This window comes from Labeo rohita, chromosome 4 (assembly GCF_022985175.1).
Source record: "Labeo rohita strain BAU-BD-2019 chromosome 4, IGBB_LRoh.1.0, whole genome shotgun sequence".
NCBI lineage: Eukaryota > Metazoa > Chordata > Actinopteri > Cypriniformes > Cyprinidae > Labeo > Labeo rohita.
Window position 1 is genome coordinate 38,742,564 of NC_066872.1, and position 24,436 is coordinate 38,766,999.

Below are 24,436 nucleotides of genomic sequence, written 5' to 3' on the forward strand. Positions count from 1 at the left end.
GGGTAGTATGCAGACGCACTGGTACACAAATGTGTTTTCTCTAGCAGTGTGTGTTTATGCTGGTTTCTAGCACTAGTTCAAAACAATATTTTTTGTGAATTCTCTCCTCTAATTTAAAATGGTGTTTAACAATATGAAATGCTCTATAACATGATATATAATATATAATGCATAATTAAATTATATATTATTATTATTTTTGTATTATTAAATTATATAATTTTTTTCTTGCTCAGGGTCATTTAAAGCTTAAAAATTTAAGATTTTTTAAAGAAGTATTTTAAGAAAAATGTGTGCAGTTTCCTTAAAAGTTTCTTTTACCATAATAATTACAATAATATAATCTTTCTTTATTTGTGCATTTTGTCCTCTAAATTAAATTGTTATATAGAACACTTGAGATTTATTTATTTGTGTGTGTGTTTCTGTGTATAATGATAATGACATGACTATTTTTATTCGCTTTTTGTCCTCTAAATTAAATTGTTATATAGAACACTTGAGATTTATTTATTTATGTGCTCTATAACATGTTTTATTATAATATATAGTGCAAAATTAAATGAAAAAGTAAAATAATATATAAGGTTATTTATAACAATATATATATATATAATATAAAAAATATTTAACATGATATATAATATATAATGCATAATTAAATTATATATAATTTTTTAAATTATTATATAATTTTTTTTCTTGCTCAGAGTCATTTTAAGCTTAAAATTTTAAGATTTTCTTGAGAAAATGTTAAGAAAAATGTGTTTCCTTGACTTTTTACATTTTATAGTAATAGTGTTTTGAGCAAAATCTTTATTTATTTGTGCATTTTGTCCTCTAAATTAAAATGCTACATAAAACACTTATTTATTTGTGTGTTTTAATGAAATTAAAATTTTTAATTTGTATTTGGTCCTCTAAATTAAAATGTTATATAAATGTTATATATATATATATATATATATATATATATAATTTATCTATTTATTTATTTGTGTTTCTGTCTGTATAATGATAATTTATCTATTTATTTATTTGTGTTTCTGTCTGTATAATGATAATGTAATGAACTTTTTAATTCTATAATATAAAACTGTTTTTTTAACATTATAAAATTATTTCTGTCATATTACATTTTTTCCAAGAAAAATTCTGTGCATTGAACAAAATCTTTATCCGTTTTCTTTAGTTAAATAATATTGTTGTATAGCTTAAGCATGAAAGATATTCTTACCTTCTTTAAATGCTGCATCATCATAGTTAACAGAAACACACAACCCTTGTACTTCTGTATGGTTTTCCATTAGACCGGTTTCACACAGTTCTGGCCTTTGGAGGGCAGCACTGCCTGCAATTTGGGTTGACAGTTCCGATGTTTGCTTTTGACATGATTTGGTGCTGTCTGGCTTTTGTAAAACATACCACTAGACATTTGCCAGTGGAAGACAATGTAACTACCCAGCTGTCTCCTGAGAGGAAAAAACCTCAGCTTGACCCTACGTTCATTGTAGACAGTTATGACTTGGAGCAGTCGTGGTGGAAGAGGCTTTTATAAAACATCCCATTAAAATCTTTTATTTCCAAGACAAAATTACCACACAGCTGTAGACATGAATTGTCCCACAAAGTGACATTGCACCTCAGCTCTCAATTTAGATCAAATGAAAATATGCTCCAACTCATAAACAGGAAATGTGGCTCCTCTGATGGCTGTTCCATCTGCATTTGTGGCAGTTTGAAATCTATTTCTAGTTGTCTTTTTATATTTCTTTTCATCTGTGTTTCCTGGTGCTATATTTGCACACTAGAATATCAAATAATATAAGTCCGTCAGCAGTGAGGATGCTCCAAATAAAACAATCCAGACTGTATTGGTTTGTGTATTGCTTTTGAATGTTTAACAGTTAATATGTATAAAAACCCAACTATTACCATATATATTTAAACCCTGAGTTTTAAATAGACCACTTTGTGAGAACTCAGTGAAGAAGTAATATGCAAGTAAGCAAGTCTAAGTATAGACAACTTAAAGGGCAAGTATTTTCCTTGCCCAAAGCTATCCCATAATGAGATTATTTTTATGGATTCATTAACACAACTTATTAATAAACTGCTGTAGTTATTACTGCTTTTCTAAATGAATATTTACATGGATACTCTGATATAAATTAGTACCAGGACAGCTGCAGCATAGTAATATTCATCAACACACATTCCCAGATAATAGCAGATTGTGACAGTCTTTCTCAAGACAATAATACGCCCATCAGATCTGACCTCTTCACCCTGGCATATGATATCTCGGGGGCGGGGATCTGGATATATGCCAAGCACTGCTGATGCATGCGTTTGTAATGAGCATAGAAACAGATTAAGTGGGTAGAATGACATATTAGAATTAATATGTGGCAGCAAAAAATAAGCATGCCCAGAATTTGTCCCTAAAATGGGTGCATAATTATGATTATTTTTTGGGGAAAAAAAGGTTTTTACGCTTTGTTGGCAAATGCATAAATATTTGTATGTCAGTTTTTGCTTTTATGAATCCTGTTTTTACTCACTTTTGACATACAATGAAATACAGATTGTTTGTTGATGTTAGTCAGTGCATTAACTAATGTTACCAAGCACAACTTTTGATTTTAATAATGCATGAGTAAATGTTGAAATTAACATTAGCTAAGATTAATAAATGGTATAAAAGTACTATTCATTCTTAGTTAGTGTAAACTAATGTTAACAAATGAACCTTATTGTAAAGTGTTACCAGCTATGTTTTGTTCACGTTTCCTCTTTATAGAATTACTACTCTCTGATTAAAAAAAAACAAAATATTTATTTATTTATTAGAAATGACATGCTTGTGGGATTAATTATTTGAATGACCTAGTTTATTCTTAACCATTTTATTTCAAAGTGTATATATTTTTAAATAACACTAGAATACTAGATTCTAGCATGCTAGCATGTAATAAAGCTGGAATAGATACTAATATAGCAGCTGGAAAAAAAATACTAGTACCTGTTTAAGATTTTTACGTTCACTACCAGTCAAAAGTTTTTGAACAGTAAGATTTTAAAAAATTTTTTTAAAGAAGCTCACCAAGGCTGTTTATTTGATCCAAAGTACAGCAAAACAATACAATTTTGAAATATTTTTTACTATTAAAAAAAACTGTTTTCTATTTAAATATTTTTAAAATGTAATTTATTTTTGTGATTTTAAAGCTAAATTTTCAGCATCATTACTCCAGTCACATGATCCTTCCATTTAGGGTGACGAAATGTATATTTCAGATAAATGCTGTTCTTCTAAACTTTCTATTCATCAAAGAAACCTGAAAAATTTTACTCAGCTGTTTTCAATATAAAAATAATAATAAATGTTTTTTTGAGCAGCTAATCAGAATATTTGAATGATTTCTGAAGGATCGTGTGACTGGAGTAATGATGCTAAAAATACAGCTTTGAAATAGCAAAAATATTTCAAAATTGTACTATTTTTGCTGTAGTTTGGATCAAATAAATGCAGGCTTGGTGAGCAGAAGAGACTTCTTTTAAAAAGCATTAAAAATCTTACAGTTCAAAAACTTTTGACTGGTAGTGTACCTGTTGAATAGTTACCAGTAAGACTAATAAGACAATTCTGACGTTTTTCTTGCATTTGTGATCTTATATTTTAGAATCTTGAGATTAAAGTCTCACTTATGAGATAGAATTGAGTTAAAAATAGCTTGCTTTCTTTCAGAATTCAGAAATTGGCCTCCATAGTGCATACATAGACAATAGTTGGTTTATAGGAATATATGAATACATGTTAAAACGGCTTGCCATAATCGAGATGGATACGATGACCCGGGGTTTGCCTTTAGGACCCGGAGGCACCGCCGATCCGGATAACACTCGCGCGTTTGGAGCGAAAGTCTCTTACAAGCACAAGTTAAACAGAACACTTGTGGAAAGGCGAGGTGCACACAGCTGGCCCTGACTGGAGTATATAACGCCTGGAATGACAGTGGCGGTGAATGGATCGCAGCGAAAACGCCCGACTGTTGCGCGCAACTCTGTTAGGAATACTAATATGATTTTACACCGCAGCCGCAACTAAGTTGGAGGAGTTTCCTGCAACTTCACGCTGGACAAAATATAAAGGGATCGTCTGTGTAGTGCATTTTTCTTTCTCTCTTTTGGATACTCCAGAAAAGTTTTTGGTGTGAAAAGTGTCCAGAGTGAATTTAACCGCCGTTCAAGAGAAGAAAGTTGCAACCTGTTGCTCTTTTTAAAATCACATGTTGTGTGTTAAACATCCCACGGATATTTAGAACACCATATCAAGACATTCTGGATGCGCGCTGAACGCGCACAAGCACTTATGACATGGTATGTTTTCAAAAATCTCTCCTAATGGCCAAGATGGTCTTTAGATGGTCTTAACTCGTTTAGGATGCGCTTAGCTGGTCTCCAGCCTGGCAAAGCTGGTCTTTAGATGTTCTTAGGTGGTCTGAGATTGTCTCCCAGCCTGGCCAGCTGGCCTTAGATGATTTAAACTAATTGACAAGGTGTCCAACATCACTTTAAAATGAACAAGCAGTTCAATCTGACCATGCTGGGTGACCAGCAACCCCTTTAGACTGGTTTCTGCAGCAGCGATGTGTTCCACTTGACATCTCAAGCAAGCTGTATGATTGTTAAACGTTTTAAAATGCTTTCAAATGGACTTTTTCTCCTCAGCGGTTATGGTGCCGTGGTGGCAGAAGTTAAAATGAGGTCTTTTGGCGAGCAGTTGGTGCGCTCAGAATGGCCCGGGAGGATTCGGTGAAGTGTCTGCGCTGTCTGCTCTACGCGCTCAACTTTCTCTTCTGGGTAAGACGAGTCCAAGTCGGAGCAGGTGGCCGGGCGAGCGCTCACGTTACATGGCACGGTGCTGCTGTGCGCTCTCTGCGCTCTCCAAGACGCGCAACAGCCACTCGCTCTCCGACACACGAGCAATCTGTGTTGCCTCCCTCCCCATCCTATGTTATCTTTATGTAGCGGACAGCCTGAATCCCAGCTATGCTCGAATGGCGCACAGCTCACATTCTGCAGGGCGCTATTTTTAGGGAATTAAATGTGATAAGCACCACGGTGTGTTTTTAGACCGAGAATGCCTGCGTAGGGCAAACTAAACCCATGCCACTAATATTGCAGCATGTCAAACATAGCACAGTACCTAAATAGGTTTCCAAGCCAACCATGTACACAAACAAAGATCCATGTAATGCTTACTAGTTTCTTAATATACACTAAAAAGTTACAAAGCTGTCACTGAAGGTATCATAACGCAAAAAAGCTAAAAGGTACATCTTTGTAACATACTTACACTGAAAAGTACATATTATTCCAGTTTTGTACCTTTTTTTTTTTCAGCCCAAAAACCTGAAAACAAATAAAATGCATGAAATGGCATCCATAAGCAAAGAATGCAAATGCAGAACTAATTTCACTTTTCTAAGCCAATTTTGCATTTACCAGCTGGTCCAAATGTGACCCTGGACCACAAAACCAATCATAATGGTCAATTCTTTTTAAATTTTAGACATTATCTGAAAGCTGAATAAATAAGCTTTTCATTGAGGTATGGTTTGTTAGGATAATTGAAAATCTGGAATCTGAGGGTGCTTCAAAAAATAAATAAATAAAAATCAAGAAAATCGCCTTTAAAGTTGCCTGAATGAAGTTCTTAGCAGTGCATATTACTACATTGTATTGTAATTTTGACCCGTACATTGTATTATTGTTGAAGTCAAGGTTCATGATGTTTCACTAACTAATAAATTAACAATAAGTTTGTATTTCGTTAACTACATTTGTCGTTAACAATGAGAAACACTTTTTAAGCATTTAATTTCATTTTAATTTCAGCATTTAGTAATTATAAAAAAATAAAGTTGTATGTTATGTATATATATATATATATATATATATATATATATATATATGCAAATATATTAATATATGTAATATATGCACACAAGATTTAATTGTTTAAAAATATTTCTCATTTATAAAAGTATTTAATAGTATTAATATAAAGAAACAAGTATAAAGTAAAATTTAAAGTATTAAAATTCTTTATATAAATACTGTAACAAAGGTATTGCCAATTGATAATGCATTAGTGTAAACTAACGGGACCTTACTGTAAAGTACGACCACTAAAATATATAAAAAATACATTTAAATTAAAACTTTTAGGGGGGGATTTATTGTCTTGCTTAAAACGTGTGATTCTTTGTCAAAAATAAGGATTTCTGTGTTTAACTGTGGCTCAAGTACCATGTTTTCTTTTGTTTTTTTCAAGCTTATGGCCTTGTGTGTGTTGGGAGTGTCCGCCTGCCTCAGGGATCAGCTGAACAATGTGCTCACCTTAACTGCCGACACCAGGTGAGTGGTAGCGGACGGACAGGTGTGAGCCGTAAAATCCTTTCAGTCGGGGCAGCGGTCCATGTAAAGGTCTAATTTACTGTTTTCCCACTTTTCAACCAGTTTGGATCAAATTGCCTTGAGCTTATGAAGTAATTACAAGCATGAATGAGGTGTGCAGTTCTGGAGAAGAAATCAGATAAATACATTAAGTTGCCAGTTGAGACAGGGCCCAGGTTGAGAACCATTCATTTGTGTATGTTTTGTAATTGTGTTGAGTTGTTTTCCCAAATCCTCTCAAGCATTAAAGGAAAACTCAGCAAATCCAGAGGATAAAATCCCTAAAGTATCAATATTATCCTGGAGGCGAGTGATATCTAATTAGTGTTGACAAAAAGCAATTTATCACCAAGGTGTGTATTATAATTCAGATTCGTTACTGAGCCTTCTGTGGCTCACGTCATGACATGAATGGGAATCAACAGAGAGAAAATTGTGTTAAAACCTGATTGTACACAATGAATAGGTTTTCCAGAGTTGCACTGCAGTAACATGCTGAATCAGCCCTCCTTCCATGACTATTAAATCTTGTCTCTGCAGAATGAAACATAATAGGATATCAACTAGAAACATTTCAGATTTATATAGATGTGTGATCCTTAATTAGATATTTCACTATGTAATATTCAGTATAAGTTGTGCTTAACAGCAATTTTAACACACACATACAGATACACACATTTGTAATATTTGTAGTATAAAAATTCCCCTTAAATAAGACAAAAACAGGCAAAAAAAAGATTTAATGATGCTTAAAAAAAAAACTAAAAAGTATTAATAAGATAAAAGACATTTTTATTAAGTAATAAATAAAAAATATACATACACTACCGTTCAAAAGTTTGGGGCCAGTAAGACTTGTAATAGTCTTTAAAGAAGTCTCTTATGCTCATCAAGGCTGCATTTATTTGATTAAAAATATAGAAAATCAGTAATATTGCAAAATGTTTTTACAATATAAAATAATATTTTTTTTTATTTTAACATACTTTAAAAATAGAATTTATTCCTGTGATGAAAAGCTGAATTTTTATCAGCTGTTACTCCAGTCTCAAGTGTCACATGATCCTTCAGAAATCATTCTAATATGCGGATTTATTATTAGAATGATCAATGTTGGATAATATCAACAGTTGTGCTGCCAAATATTTTTTGGAACCTGTGATTTTTTTTTTTCAGGATTCTTTCATGAATAACAAGTTTAAAAAGTACAGTGTTTATTCAAAATATAAATATTTTATAACAATGTAAATTATTTATTATTAACTTTTAAGACACTTTTAATTATTAACTTAACACATCCTTGGTGAATAAAAGTATTAATTTCTTAAAAAAAAAAAAAAAAGAAACAATAAAAATGTACTGACCCCAAACTTTTGAACGGTAGTGTATATAATTTTAATATTAATAGATTTTATCAGTGTGTTAATATTTAAATATTATTAACATGTACTATACATGTACATGCATTTTGAATATATAAATAAAAAAAATCTATCTATAATTATATCAAATATAAATATATAGAAAATATAATATAATAATATAATATAAAAATGCATGCAAAAAAGATGTTAATATTAATTGTTAATTGTAATATTAACACATTTTAATGATATATTATTAACGTACTATTAATGTACATGCATTTTAAAACTATAAATTATATATATAACATTTATTAATATATGTAATATAAAAATCCTACTAAAAACAATGCATGCAAAAAAGATTTATGAAAGCATTAATAAGATAAAACATTTTTATTAACAAATTAAAATATCTAAACATATTTGTAATACTAATACATTAAATTAATACATTAATATGTAAATATTAACATGTACTATAAATGTACATGCATTTAAAATATATAAATGAAATCTATAAATTATATATATATATAATTTTTTATTAATATATGTAATATAAATACCCCATTAAATAAGAAAAATGCATGCAAAAAAATTAACAATGTTTAAAAAGAATTTTAATTTATAAAAGTATTAATAAGACAAAAAACGTACTAACATGTACATGCATTTTAAATATATGTAGAAATTAAATATATAGAAAAGTATTAATAAGAAAAAAAACAATTTTATAGCTTCTAATTTTCAAAAAGACTTTCATTCTTCTGTTAAAACTTAGTAAATTGGTTCAAATAATTTTACAGTCGTTTTATGGTATTGCATAGTCATGGAAAGTGGATATAAATTTACACAGAAATGGTTTGTAGTTTTTTTTCCACCGTAAAATCATGTTTACATGCATATTGTTTACATTTTGTGGCTATACTGTTGAAACCATGAGTATTTTAAAGCTTAAAGACAGACCTCAGTTCAACTGTAAGTGTCTCACTGTAAACATTACAATTGTGGTATACAACATTATGCCACAAAAGCTGTCGACTGAGCACAACGTGTACTGAACCCATGTCCTCCCATAGTAAAAACACTGTTGCATCTTTGCGACCTGAAGCAAAAGAAAGCTAAACAGAAGACAGCAAGAGACAGGAAGAGAGAGAGAGCTTGCATTCCTACAGAGTATAATCACAGTTTATTTGCAACTGGTGTATTACTCAAATATGCTGCCCTATGAGAGAAGGAAGAGACAAGTGAGCAGGATGGACGGATAAATAAACAAAAGGCCTGCCAAGAAATGACTCTTCCTCTCTCTCTCTCTCTCTCTTTCTCTCTCAGACTGGAGGAGGCAGCCGTTCTCACATACTCCCCCGTCGTCCATCCTGTCGTCATCGCCGTGTGCTGTTTTCTAATCATCGTGGCTATGGTGGGCTACTGCGGCACACTCAAGTGCAATCTGCTCCTACTGTCTTGGGTAAGTAGAACTGGGAAGAAGGAAAAAAAACAAATGACAAGGACAGAAAGAACATTGTGTGGTTTGGAATGTGTGTGGTTTTGTGTACCGAGAATATTTTAAGTTTAGCTGGCAGTGACGTTTTTGACCCCAACCGCCCTCCAACAAGATTCCAACAAGTCATGCTTTCTTTATCCACGCATCCCCTCTGAGACCACTGTGTCTTCACTTCATACACTAGAGGGGAGCAGAGAGAGATATCACAGCCTTGAAGTCTTGCTGAACTATTTTACTTGTGTGATGTGAAGTGATGGGAATAACGGCGTTATAAATAAACGGCGTTACTAACTACACTACGTTTTTAGTAACGACTATACAAACTAATGTTTCCCCCGTTACAACGCTGTCACCATTACTGACAATAAAATGTGGCATTACTATAATTATTTTATAATTTGCATTGCGCTCTTCTTCTGAGGTAAATTCTGGCTTATTCCACTCAGCGCGTCTTCTTCCAGAAATGAACACATTTGTTTACGGAGCTGATGTAGGCGTTCAAATACATGTCTGCGCTTCTCATGTGGATGTTTAAAGGAGAAGTCCACTTCCAGAACTAAGATTTACAGATAATTTACTCACCCCCTTGTCATCCAAGATGTTCATGCCTTTCTTTCTTCAGTTGTAAAGAAATTATGTTTTTTGAGGAAAACATTTCAGCATTTTTCTCCATATAGTGGACTTCTATGGTTCCCATAGTTTGAACTTCCAAAATGCAGTTTAAATGCGGCTTCAAATGATCCCAAATGCGGTTGTAAACGATCCCAGCCAGGGAAGAAGGGTCTTATCTAGCCAAACCATCGGTTATTTTCTTAAAAATAATACAATTTAAATAATTTTTAATGTCAAACACTCGTCTTACTCTGCCTGGACTCTGTTTTTTTTCTGGTTCATGACAGTTAGGGTATGTCGAAAAACTCCCAGCTCATGTTCTCCCTCAACTTCAAAATCGTCCTACATCACTGTTTTACCTTTTTTCTTAAGGGTGTTTGACCTTCTTTGCATGTTCACTTTGCAAAGACTGGGTCAGTACTTCTGCAGCGATGTAGGATGATTTTGAAATGATTTTTGAAGTTGAGGGAGAAAATATGATTGGAGTTTTTCAACATACCCTAAAAGTTCAGGGACAGCGAGACAAGACAAGCGTTTGAGATTAATAAGTATTTACATTGTATTATTTTTATGAAAATAACCGATCGTTTCGCTAGATAAGACCCTTCTTCTTTGGCTGGGATCGTTTACAACCGCATTTGTGATCGTTTGAAGCCACATTTAAACTGCATTTTGGAAGTTCAAACTCGGGGCACCATATCAGCCCATTATATGGAGAAAAATGCTGAAAAGTTTTCCTCAAAAAACATAATTTCTTTACGACTGAAGAAAGAAAGACGAATACTTTGGATAACAAGGGGGTGAGTACATTATCTGTAAATTTTTGTTCTGGCAGTGAACTTCTCCTTTAACATTTAAAAAGCGGAGCCGCTCTTGAGTGTGGGTGTTGGTATCATACGGATTACTTTATCAAAAAAATACGTGTTTTCAACGTGACTGACTTCATTTAAAAGTAAACATTCACAGAGTTCAGGTTTTTTTTTATTTACGTGTCAGTGAAGAGAAGTGACAGAGACCAAGATGGCAGGGAGCGCACCCTGTTTATTTTATTTATTTTACAAAAACACATTGTTTTTGTTATTATGACTACACTGTAAAAAACAATTTATTGAGTCAACTTAAAATAATTTGTTACCTGGCTGCCTTTAAAGTTCAGTCAGCTCAAATAAGTTTAGTCAACTTGAAACGTTAAGTTGTACTAAGTGACAATTTATATATTTTGTTGATTCAACTAAAAATTTTAAGTTTAACAAACCAAATTTTTAGTTTAGTCAGCTCAAATATCTAAGTTGTGACTTAGTACAACTTAACATTTGAAGTTGACTGAACTTAAAATTTTATTACAGCAGGGTCACAAATTATTAAATTAAGTTGACTCAACAAATTGTTTTTTTTGTTTAACAGTGGATACACAAATAAAAGTAGATCCTTTGCAGTTTCAAAATTACAGAGTATTTTTTCACGGTCATCAAGAAAAAAATAAGGCAGGTGCGGTCTTCGACCCTAGAGGTTTAACAGTGTTGCCGTGGGATGTTTTTTCATATCCGTAGGTTTAAGTGTCTCTCACATTATCCACAGCAACATTAAAATAGTGTAGATTAGTGTACAATGTTTTATTCATTTATCATATTTAATATTGGGGGTATCCAAGTTATTTGACATATTTGAACATTTAAAAAACTGACACAAAAGTTACTTTCGCTGGTAATTAGTTACTTTTATAATGATGTAATTCAGTTACTAACTTAGTTACTATTTGCGAGAAGGAACTAGTAACTATAACTAATTACTTTTTTAATGTGCCCAACACTGGTAATGTGATGTATTTCCAAGTGAAATAGAGGGAATGGGACTTGTTAATTCATTGGATTGTGAAAAGCAGGCATTATATACAAGAAATGGAATCAGGTGGTTAAAACAAAAGCAGCCTTAATGATGTCACCCAAAAGGAAAAGTCATTTTAATAATATCAATAGAATCAGAAATAGAATCAATATTCTATTTATTAAAACCAAGTATCTCTTGGAGGAATCGCCCCTGATATATGTCCACAGGAAGTCTCATCTCATAACTACACTGCCCATATCTTTTTCTATTAGATGTCATGGTGCACCCTGCGTCTAGTTATGCTTATCATCAGAATGTGTCAGATGATAATAACCCCCTCAGACACTTGTAGCAACTTGTTCCATAGGTTATGGAGGCCGTGAAGCTTCTGCGTCTCTGAGACACAGAATTAGACAGCAGTAATATATGAGCACTGCACATCACTCAACATGATGGACTGTCTGGGAGGGCCAAACAGAGGGCACATAGTTATATCCATTGTGAGAGATTTTTGTGTGTTTAGACGGATATGTCGGTGACATTATGACTTGTGAAATTGCAAGATCTTGACAGGCTGTTAGCACAGATGATATAAATGATTTGGGGAGGAAGGAAAATCCACCCTCTATTTGACCCTTAGAATTTAAACAGGCTGTTTTTCCTACTTTAGAACGACAGTCCACCCAAAAAAAAAATGAAAATCTGTCATCATTTACTCACTCATATGTTGTTACAAACCCATTTGATAGGGAAACGAAAAGGACTACATACATATATATATATATGTATATATATGCTTTTTCATTGTGCTTTCCAACTAATCTCAAAGTAAAAGTACAGCTAAAATACAATAAAAAAAATACAGCTACCAAACACAGTAACACACAAAAAACATGATAACATAACACATAAGGAAAACAACTGATTTTTGAAAACTAAAAAACAAACAAAAAAAACATCTGTTATTATATATATATATATATATATATATATATATATATATATATTTACACACACATAACATATACCACATTTTATAAAAGCATTGCATGAAAAAGGAAATTTTACAATGTCAAAATTCAATGTTTTTTTAATCATTAAAAATATATATTTTATAAAAATGTTATTCTAATTTTCACTTCCATTGTAAGTGTATCACCTCAACACCTATATTTTTTTATTAAAACATTTTTTATATATACTCAATTAATCATTATTAGTAGCATTAAAAATTGCTGTTGATTGAGCTTAACTTATACTAATTCATATTACATTCTGCAGATAAAATTTTATATTTTTCCTAATTTTTGTCATGAAAAATAGCATTTAATATTATTAAAAAGATATATTTTAAAGATGTGATTTTTTATTGAATTAATTAATAAAAATGTCTCTTATCTTCATACTTTTATACATTTAAATTATTTTTTAAAATAGGTAAATCTTCTTTTACATGCATGCATATTTCTTATTTAATGGGATTTTATATATAATATAATGTGTAATGAAAGAATAGCATTAATTAAGAAAACTACAAAAACTAACCATTTTTCAATCACACTGTAATTTTTAACCTAAAATATCTTGGTAAATAAGAAAAGTTCATGGTCATATTACTTGTCAGCCATTTTCCAACTGTATTCACGTTGGACTGTTGTATTTCAATAGAGCAAGGATAATCCTGTTTTCTATGCAGGCTCCCTTTTAAATGCTGTATCAGTGTGATTTACAAGTGGAGCAAATCTGTTTTGATGAATTTAAGAAATCCCAGCATAGAGGGGGAGGAGAGACCAGGCGGAGGGCTGTTTTGTGGCTCTCTGTCCCAGGTGTGCAACGGGCGAGAGGGTGGGGTTCCCGTCTACTGACCCAGACTGAAGGCCTGTTTTCTGGGACTCCTTGGCCCATCTCTCCCCCTCCTCCTCTCTCTGGGTCTCCATTCATCTCCTCAGGAGCCTTTCTCCTCTCCTCTCTGCCCCAGTGGGCTTGTGTTACCAAGAGGCTGGGTGACAAACAATATTATCTGGCTGAGATACAATAGGTAAACCAATCCAGGAGGAGAGCGGGAAGACATGAAGAGAGGAGAGGCGCTTGGGTTACGTGGTCGCTCTATTCACCAGCCGCGCTCTCACCGAATGCTGCGACCTGGCCGAACACACACACACACATTAAGTCAAACACTCACACAATCGGGAGATCAAACATGAATGCATAGCAAAGGGACATCAAATGCAAAATTTACTTAGCAGTGTGTGGACACAACCACCCTGCAATGTTAAAAATTCCTTTCCCTCCTTTTTTTAGTCCCTAAAAAACCTAAATAGTCTCAATTATCAAGAGTTTTGATTGTCCGAGCAGTGTGACATCATACTGTCCCGTATTAGCATATTTTCTGCACATCTGCACTTAATATTTAATATTTACTAACAGTTTTCATCAACCTCTTTTGACATTAAACTACAGTCAAGATTTACAAGCAGTGAAAACTTGGTGATGAAAGGCATTGACACACTTATTTGTGTGGCTGACCTTATCATAGCATTCGTAGGAGTTTCCCTTTTCAGATGCAAACTTTATGAGAGAAGATGATTTACTAATGTTTGCATGTTGTGTGCCATTATTTAACTCCCCCAAAAACCATATTTTAACCCATTTTGCTCTAGTGTTGTTACTAGATTACTCGCATATAACTATCATCAGTCACATGTTGCTTATAATATCAAAACTATATAAGTATTTAAAGTTGGTCCAGCCGATGTGCAGTCTTATAATTAAACATCCAGTATCAATCAATATGACTACAGTTTAAAGGGTCAGTTCACTCAAAAATGAAAATTCTGTTTCACAATCACTCACATTAATCACTCACCCTCATGTCGTTCCAAACCCATAAGACCTTCCTTCATCTTCAGAACACAAATTAAGATATTTTTGATGAAATCTGAGAGCTTTCTGACCCTGCATAGACAGCAAGGGTCCTAACTGTAATTTTAACGAAGCTACAAGAACACTCTTTGTGCGCAAAGAAAACCAAAATACTAAATTTCTGTGCCTTGACCGTGGTGGGACCCCTGCTGTCTATGCAGGGTCAGAAAGCTCTTGGATTTCATAAAAAATACCTTAATTTGTTCTGAAGATGAACAAAGGTCTTACGGGTTTGGAATGACATGAGGGTGAGTGATTAATGACAGAATTTTCACTTTTGTGTGAACTATCCCTTTAATGTTGGCCAGTAATTGATATGGTACCAAAAAAGTAATAGCACATCTTTCCTCAATATATCACAGGTATATCAAAGTGTCATTCATGTCCACAGCACAGTCTGTTCACCCAAAAGTAAACCTAAAAGCACCAGTTTAATAGCATTAACAGTAGCCATCTGTCAAAACAAATCTGATACGACTTAATAATCGCCTCTAAATGCATCTCGCTCTGTTTGCATGACTAAGTGATAAAGGGGGTGCAAATTGTTCCGGTGAAAAGGAAATCCATCCGCTTTTGACGTGTCCTGTTTTCTGTTACAGTACTTGCCAAAAAAATATGTGAGTGTGAAAGAGGAAGAGTAAAACTCTCAACAAATCAATAAACCGAGAGGTCGCAGAGAGAATGTAACCTCTCTTACCCTGAGAAAAAATATGTGCGTGTTTGCAGATGAGCCAGCTTGTTGGGAACTTCCAGAGGTTACAAGTTCACACTGGACATATTTGAACAGAAGATATTAGCAGGGAAGAGTGTGAAGAGAAAAGGTTGTCATTTTTTGTGGCAGACCAAATGGACTGAAATGCTAACACAGCAGTAGAACAGCCACAAATATTTAGAGTCTCCCAAATAAACAAGCTGTCAGACTGGGGGTCTGCTCTGAATGCTGCTCCTAACACTGTCATTCATCTTGATAATCTCTTTCAGAGAGTGTGTTCAACAGAGGGGAACTATGTACATGTTAAAGAGAGTTTGAGAAAGACGATGGAGATGGGATGGATGTGTTAGTTCACAAGGCCCTAAAGACAAAATCTGTGCATCTGTGAATGCCAAAAAGCATATTTTTGGAATTTTGATACTCTTTTGTTCCCTTCAATCTGTGCATTCATACTGCATAGTATTTTTTTATAATTGTATGGGGAAAATTAAGCAAAAAATAGACAATTCAGGTAGTAGTACGCTACATTTTTGTCATTTTGTTCTCATTATATTTCATATTTAAGTGATTGAGGGGCAAAATCATGTTTTAAAATATATATTATTAAATTTATTTTATCATTTCAAAGATGAAAATTGGGCACCACGTGATGACTTAAATATGAAACATAACATATAAATGTTGAATATTATGACGATAACAAAGATTTAACTGATTTAAATATAAAAAAATTGATGTATTTCTATTAAATATACATTTTTAAATATAATATAATATAATATAATAATACATTATAATATCATATAATATAATATCATATAATAGTATTTGCATGCATAAATGCAAAAATAGCTTGCAATAAGATTAAGGAAAATAAATAATAATTTGGTCGGTTTTATTGGTTTTAAATTAAAATATAATATTTAAAAATATTTTAAGAATTTATTTATATTAAATATACATTTTGAATATTTTGTAATAAATATAATATAATATACAAATATAATATAATATGTTTGCATGCATAAATACAAAAATTGCTTGCAATAAGATTAAGGAATATATTTAAATGGAATATTTTTAAATATTTTTTAAAAATGTATTTCTATTAAATATACTTTTTTAAAAAATAATATAATATAATATAATATAATATAATATAATGTAATATAATGTAATATAATGTAATATAACATAATATTTGGATGCATAAATGAAAAATTGCTTGCAGTAAGATTACGAAAATAAATTAAATTTGATCAATTTTATCTGTTTTAAATAAAAAATAATATTTTAAATTATTTTAAAAAATGTATTTATTTTAAAATATAATACATATAAATTTAATATAATATAATAAAATGTTTGCATGTATAAATACAAAAATTGCTTTCAATACAATTAAGAAAATAAATAATAAATACGTCAGTTTTGTCTGTTTTAAATAAAAATATATATAACTTTTACAATATTTAAAAAAAATGTATTTCTATTAAATATACTTTTTTATAATATAATATAATATAATATTTGAAATGTATATTTTATATAAATACATAAATAAATACAAAAAAAAAATACAAAAAAAAAAGAAATTAAATAGGATCAGTTTAATCTTGACTTAAAAAATTATAGTAATTGTGATAAAATAATACCTCGACAGTCATGTCAAGTGGATTGTATAATGAGAAGTTAATGAGCAAGTTCTATTATATTTCTATATTTTGCACAGTACTTACTCCATACTGCAAAAAATGGTATGCTTAGTGTGCTACTCTGTACACAGCCTGTCACAATTATGCAAAACTCCCGAGAGACAACCTGAGAGACAAACCAGACGTCAGATCCCAGCATACATGAGCACACACACACACACACAAACATTTGCTCTCCTTTTTCTATGTCCAATCATCAACACCTTCCTTCTGCCCTATTGTTTGAAAGGATATATTTAACCAATCTGTTTTGATCTGTGTGTGTGTTCGCAGTATTTTGGCAGTCTGATGGTGATATTCTGCGTGGAGCTGGCCAGCGGAGTGTGGACGTACGACGAGGTGCGTGATACTATGAATAAACAGGAATGCCTACACTCTCCTCTCTCTCACGTCAACAACATGGCGGCCACACGGCCGTTCCCAGAAGCAATGAAACGAGGATCCGATTTCTAAGCCGCCCGTTTACGATCTAATCTTAACTATTATGACTTCAAAAGCCCGGCTCTAGCACATTTCCTTTCGGGGAGTTAATAAGCAGAGCGTTTACGTTTATTTATGTGCGGATGGAGGGTGGAGTCACCTATGTAAATGCTCTAGTTGGCTCTTGAAGCAAGATTAGCATCAGGCTTTACAGAAACCTGCCTCTGATCTGTGCAGACTAAAAGATTTGATCAGCAAAGGGGAAAAGGGATTGCAGGTAGCATCTGCTTCTGTTAGCCCAGGGATACGAGAGATAAGGCGTACCTCCAGGGGAAGATATCACTCACACCTGGCCTTAATCTAGTTTCTCTCACTCAGACAGCTAAACAGCTTCTGCGGCATGACACGCTGTTATCACCAAGCTAAAAACCTTTGTTGGGTGTGATGGTCCTATTGTGCTGTTGTGACCTAATGTGACCCCTGTGTGTGGGTGAGCGGGTGGGCAATGAGCTTGTTTACTCCGTCGCACCTGGCCTGGTTACATGTTAGCAGTTGTATCAACAGTGCATCCACTCCAACTTTCCTTGGCTTAAAGTCAACATGAAATATCATTCGCAACCTATCCTGTTTCTGAAATGTGACATATTTAAAAGTGAATCAGTATATTATTGAGAAAAAGGGTGACACTTAATTATTAATCAGAATTAGTGGACTGTGAAAAGTGGCCATTAGAATGAAAAATGTTTAAAAGTACTAAAAAAAAAATGTATGAATACAAATATTTATAATATAATATAATATAATATAATAACATGCATAAATACAAAAAATTGTTTGTAATAAGATAATAAGATTGTTTGAAATAATCTAATTAATAGAAATTTAATATTTTCAAGATTAAAAAAAGAATAATAAATAGGTCAGTTTTATTTTTTTAATGTAAAAATTATTTATATTAAATATAAATAAAATATACATTAAATATACATTTTTAAATATATAATATAATATATTTTCATGCATAAATACAAAAATGACTTGCAATAACATTAAGAAAATAAATAATAAATAGGTCAGTTTTATAGTTTTTAAAAAATATATAGAATATTTTAAAATATTTTTAATGTCTTTATATAAAATACACTATATATATATATATATATATATATAAAATTATTATTATTTGATATAATATTATATTTTTTTGCATGCATGCACACTGTAAATACTAAAACTGCTTGCAATAAGACTAAGAAAATAAATAATATAATATAAAATTATATAAAATAATATATTTGCATGCATTAACAAAAATTAAAGCACAAAAATAAGAAAATAAAAAATACATAGGTTTATCGGCTTTAAATTAAAAAAGATAAAAATAAAAAAAAAATAAAAAATATAATCTAATCATATATATATATATATATATATATATATATAAATAAATGAAATATTACAAAGACGTTTTTCTTTAGAATAACATGCAGTCATGAATTACTCTCAATAAGGCCAGGAATATGTATTAATAAAATCCATTGTAATATCATGTTGACTTTAAACTGACAAGCTTTAGCCAGTTCTGCTGAAAACAAACAAACAAAAAAAAAACAAACAAAAAAAAAAAAAACAGACGACACACCTAGCCCTGGGCATTGTGGGTACTTATCATATGCCCATCACGATGGTCTCTGAGGTGTAAAAACAGAAGTGTCTCATGAGGACTGAACTGTAAAATGCCAACTAGTATATAAACAACACTTGCACACACTTGTGAATAGGGCATTTCATAACTAGCCAATAAACTGGTCATAAGAGTGCCTAAAATTGGAAGTGTGGGTGTGTGGAGGGTCCTTTAAACTGCCTGGAAATCACATTGTTTTTGTTATTTAAAAGACACAATTACTGAGCGTGTGGGAAATTGATTTTATGTGATTATGAAATCACAAGGGACAGTTGCAAGGTGTTTAAAAATGTGAAATGATTTCTTTTTGAACATTTCTCTCTTTCTCTTTTCAGCCTATGGTACAGAGGTCTGATATGATAAGTCTAAAGTCACGCATGCCTCATTTCGGCCTGCAGCGCTACCAGTGGCTCACACATGCCTGGAACTCTTTACAAACAGAGGTGAGAAGTCAAAATAACCAGCCACAATGGCAGTATGCAAATATCATGAAAACATCATTACTGTCAATTACTAATTTTCATTCCTGCCTTGCAGTTAAAGTGTTGTGGAGTGATCTACTTCACTGATTGGCTGGAAATGACAGAGATGGAGTGGCCACCTGACTCCTGCTGCTCCGATCAGTATCCAGGATGTGCCCGCCAAGCCCACTACCATGACCTCAGCGACCTTTACCAGGAGGTGAGCTAATTTTTGAGCTAATCTTCATAATGTACTTACGTAAGAGTCTTCTTAAAGTGGTCCAATGGCATCTCATGGCAAGTCATGCTGCAACAGCCAAAGATGTTCGTCTGCATAAAAAAAATATTGTCAAGTCTAACCTGGACTGATAGATAAACTTGCAAAATAAATTGTGGTAAGTGATGGAAATACAAAGAAAGCAACATGGACTTCTAAAGCCATTTTTTGTAATGTCTATTTATTTAGCGATTTACTTGTCTGTTGCAATAATGACATCTTCATTTGGGAGCTTTTCTTGGCAAATATTGATATGTGTGGAATAGCATGTAATTAATTTGATTAAAATTTGAATTGATTGACAGCCCTAATTAAAACATGACTTTGCAGTTGACTTTGTGAAAATGAGGCCAGACAGTGGAGAGATTCACTCACCTGCTGAGCGTGTGTTAAATCAAGCTGTATTGCTAGTGAGTGTTATGAGCGACTCCAGCGGTGCAATTAAAGTCAGTCACGTAGCTCAGAGACACACCTGTGTGTTGAGCACCAGAACACACTGTCTGGGACAAACCCAACACAGTCTCATCCAACCCCCTGCTCTTCAAATGCCCTGTCTGTGACTCGTCTGCACACTATAGTTTAGACTTTGAAGGTTTTGAAAAAGGTTTAAAAAGCTTTGAAGTTTGGAGGTTTTTTTTTTGTAGATAAGATAAAACAATAGCGCGATAGAACAATAGAACAAAAGAATGATAGATAGATAGATAGATAGATAGACAGACAGACAGACAGACAGACAGATAGATAGAGACAGACAAAAGATAGAAGAAAAGGGATGGATGAATGGATAATGAAACAGTAGATCAATTGAACAATGGACAAATAGACAGAAGGAGAAAGAAAGAAAAAGAAAGAAAGAAAGAACAGGGATGGCTGGATGGATGGATGGATGAATGGATGATGGGTGGATGGAACAGCAGAACAATTCATCGACGGAGATATAGACTACACAAGAAAGGACAAAATATAGAAGAAAAGGGATGGATGAATGGATAATGAAACAGTAGATCAATTGAACAATGGACAAATAGAAGGAGAAAGAAAGAAAAAGAAAGAAAGAAAGAACAGGGATGGCTGGATGGATGGATGGATGAATGGATGATGGGTGGATGGAACAGCAGAACAATTCATCGACGGACATATAGATACACAAGAAAGGACAAAATATAGAAGAAAAGGGATGGATGAATGGATAATGGGACAGTAGATCAATCAAACAATGGACATATAGACAGAAGGAGAAAGAAAGAAAAAGAAAGAAAGAAAGAAAGAAAGAAAAGGGATGATGGATGAATGGATGGATGAATGATGGAACAATCGAACAACTGATCAACAGACGTATAGACGAAAGAAAGAAAGAAAGAAAGAAAGAAAGAAAGAAAGAAAGAAAAAAGAAAGAAAGAAAAGAGATGGATGGACGGATGAATGAATGAATGGATGGATGATGGATGGATGGATGAATGGATGATGGAACAGCAGAACAACTGATTGATGGACGTATAAACTAGACAGGAAAGAAAGGACAAAAGATAGAAGCAAAGGGATGGATGGATGGATGATGGAACAGTAGAGCAATTGAACAATGGACATATAGACAGAAGGAGAAAGAAAGAAAGAAAGAAAGAAAGAAAAAGAAAGAGATGGATGGATGAATGAAACAACTGATAGACAGACAGACAGACAGACAGACAGATAGATAAATAGATAGATAGATAGATAGATAGATAGATAGATAGATAGACAGATAGATAGATAGATAGATAGATAGATATTTTACAAAATAAATTACAGCAACTTCTAAAATATAGCTCTAGATCGCCCAGACAGATAGATCTTTATCAGTAATAGTGTAAACAATATAAACACAGTGTGTTTGTGGTAAAGCAGCCAGCACAGCTCAGTCTTTCAGACAGATCCCACAGCAGAAGAGTGAAAGCAGGGCTTTGTTAAGTAAGACAGGAACATTGATCACTGGGGGAAAGTCAGGAGTGAAGGATTGAGGGTGTGGACACTGATCCTCACCCACTTCCTGTCTCTATCTCTTTGTCTCTGTTTCTAAGTGGATGACAGGGGAATTACTCCACAGTATAAATCCCTCACTAACAGGAAATAGTTTACCTGCCCTTCCACAATTCAGCATAGGAAATACCCAAAACACACAGGCTCGCACGCGAGCGGATGAACGTGTCGCATCGCTCGCATATCAACGTGCCAGCTGTCGTCCTGGCAGAAATGTAGGGGAGAGTTACATGAAAACATGTTAAAGCGGAAGTGTGAATTTTTTCTGTTAAAATTCTTTCTCATAGATCAGTTTAACGTGTAAAGGACTAGACATTAGAAGCTTTTTTTGTGCTTCCCACATTGTTTGTTTGACTGATCTGACATGTTAACATTTGGCTCAACTACTAACTAAAGTTAACATTGTCATATCCATTACCATGTTATTCCCAGAGTTGTCATGATAGAACTTAATATACTAAATTTATTTTAACAGGGTTGTGGTCCCAAGATCTACGGTTTTATCCGTGGCACCAAGCAGCTGCAGGTGTTGAGGTTCCTGGGCGTGTCGATTGGCGTGGCTCAGATCTTAGCCATGACGTTGACTGTGACACTCCTATGGGCTCTTTATTATGACCACAAACCACCTGACCCAGCATCCCCAGATGCTTTAATCCACACGCAGAGCTCCGCAGAAGACGGCCTGAAGCCCAGCCACTCACATCCACGAGCGTCTGAAGCCTGGGCCAATGCGCCTGCTAACGGACACACCCAGTTTGAGATGGAGCAACTTTCCTAGCAGTAACTTCATGGTGACCCATGGGCTACTTCAACACTGCAGAGACTAAAAATGACACTGAATGGAAGGGACAGCAGTGAACTGGACCAGAAAATGGACCTTGTGGAATGTGAAGTAGTTCTGGGTGCCTGAATAACAAGATTTAGATGGTGTGAATGGTTTTATAGAAAAAAAAAAACTTTATATACCTGTGGATAAAGTGGCTTTTTGTGGTCATCACATGGAAGATCAAGAGGATTTACTAGGTTCTTTTTAAATAAAGCCACTGCTTCTGTCTCTACAGACTTGAATTCTCCAGAGGGAGGTTTATGGAATGAACAATTTTCGCTTAAATCTTCCTTCCTCTCTGTGAAATGGCCCGTCACCACTTACACTGACCTAGTTGCAAACATAGTGATTTTGGCCACTGTTTTGCCATGTGAGACAAGCATTGTAAGAGATTTCTTTTATCGCAGTCCAAAACTGGCAGTCTTTTAGCATTCTCGTCACGCTATGATCACAATATACCTCAAGTTTGTTCAGAAAAATTCACAAATTCCTTCTTTCACTAAGCTACGACAGACTTCAAACACTCCGACTTTTTTTCTCTACAGGTTTGTGTGGTACTATTTAAATGTTTTAACATTCATATGCATTTAAATGAGCTTTCATGACAGTTTTGTCTAAGATATATCATACAGTGTGACAGACAAAACAAAAACAGTTTGCTTCAGCTTTTCTCAACAGGCTCATATTGTGAAATCTGACAGTCATAAAGGACAGAAAAAATATTTTGTGTCAATCAAATCATTCATAATTTAATGATTCTCCATAATTCTTCGTTTTTTCTATTTTTGTCACACCATTGAACTCTATAGTCACAGTAAAAAAAATGGCCATGTAAATGTCAACGTCGCTGCTAAAAGCTCATTGTAGAGATTGTAGGATACATTTTCGAATTGTCTTAATTTAACAGCTCCGTGATATGATTCATATGGACTGGTGCATTAAAGTGTGTTTTAGATCCCAAAAGTAGTATTAATTTTCTATGCAGTAATAGTCTGCACATAAAATACATTATAAGATGTTTAAACTCTGCTGAAAGTTTGAGAAACCTCTTGCATGTGAATCACAGTGCATTAAACACGTCAAGATAATGCTTTTCGAATCCAATGTGTGTTTGTTCAAGGCCTTAATATTTCAGCCAAAACCTAAACCGTACCCCACAAAATTTGAATTCATTTAATTTTAACAATGGATGAATCAAAGGAGCAAATTACAAAAGGTCTTGAACACCAACAAGTTTAGGGTGGGTCAATAAAATTAGATTTTTAATTTTATTTTTTATATTATTGTGTAATATGTGACCCTGGACCACAAAACCTAAAAACAATAAGTAGAACGGGTATATTTGTAGCAATAGCCAAAAACTACTATACATCCTATTATACTACTACTATTTATCCTGTTATAAATGTATCAAAACTTAATTTTTGATTAGTAATATGCATTGCTAAGGACTTCATTTGGACAACTTTAAAGGCGGTTTTCTCAATATTTAGATTTTTTGCACCCTCAGATTACAGATTTTCAAATAGCTGTATCTCGGCCAAATATTGTCCTATCTTAACAAGCTTATTCAACTTTCAGCTGATGTATAAATCTCAATTTTAGAAAATTGACCCATATGACTG

The 24,436-nt window shown here is 33.2% G+C and overlaps 1 protein-coding gene across 2 annotated transcripts; it reads left to right on the plus strand.

Moving 5' to 3' along the window:
- The first annotated feature begins 3,921 nt into the window (after nt 1-3,921).
- Nucleotides 3,922-24,436, plus strand: tspan12 (tetraspanin 12). Of its 2 annotated transcripts, XM_051108450.1 has the most exons (8): nt 3,922-4,383; nt 4,735-4,866; nt 6,344-6,426; nt 9,168-9,303; nt 17,401-17,466; nt 19,567-19,674; nt 19,769-19,912; nt 22,461-24,434. In XM_051108450.1, the coding sequence occupies exons 2-8, from the start codon at nt 4,801-4,803 to the stop codon at nt 22,761-22,763; spliced, it is 906 nt and encodes a 301-aa protein (XP_050964407.1). In that variant the 5' UTR covers nt 3,922-4,383; nt 4,735-4,800; the 3' UTR covers nt 22,764-24,434. The 2 variants fall into 2 exon arrangements, with proteins under 2 accessions (XP_050964407.1, XP_050964408.1); XM_051108451.1 differs by lacking the exon at nt 3,922-4,383 and having other exon boundaries at nt 4,765-4,866; nt 22,461-24,436.

Bases quoted from the DNA above. Each gene is read 5' to 3' on its own strand.
- tspan12 (XM_051108450.1), top strand. From the start codon at position 4,801: ATGGCCCGGGAGGATTCGGTGAAGTGTCTGCGCTGTCTGCTCTACGCG. The intron at 4,867-6,343 runs GTAAGACGAGTC...GTTTTTTTCAAG, and splicing joins CGCTCAACTTTCTCTTCTGG to CTTATGGCCTTGTGTGTGTT. The intron at 19,913-22,460 runs GTGAGCTAATTT...TTATTTTAACAG, and splicing joins TCAGCGACCTTTACCAGGAG to GGTTGTGGTCCCAAGATCTA.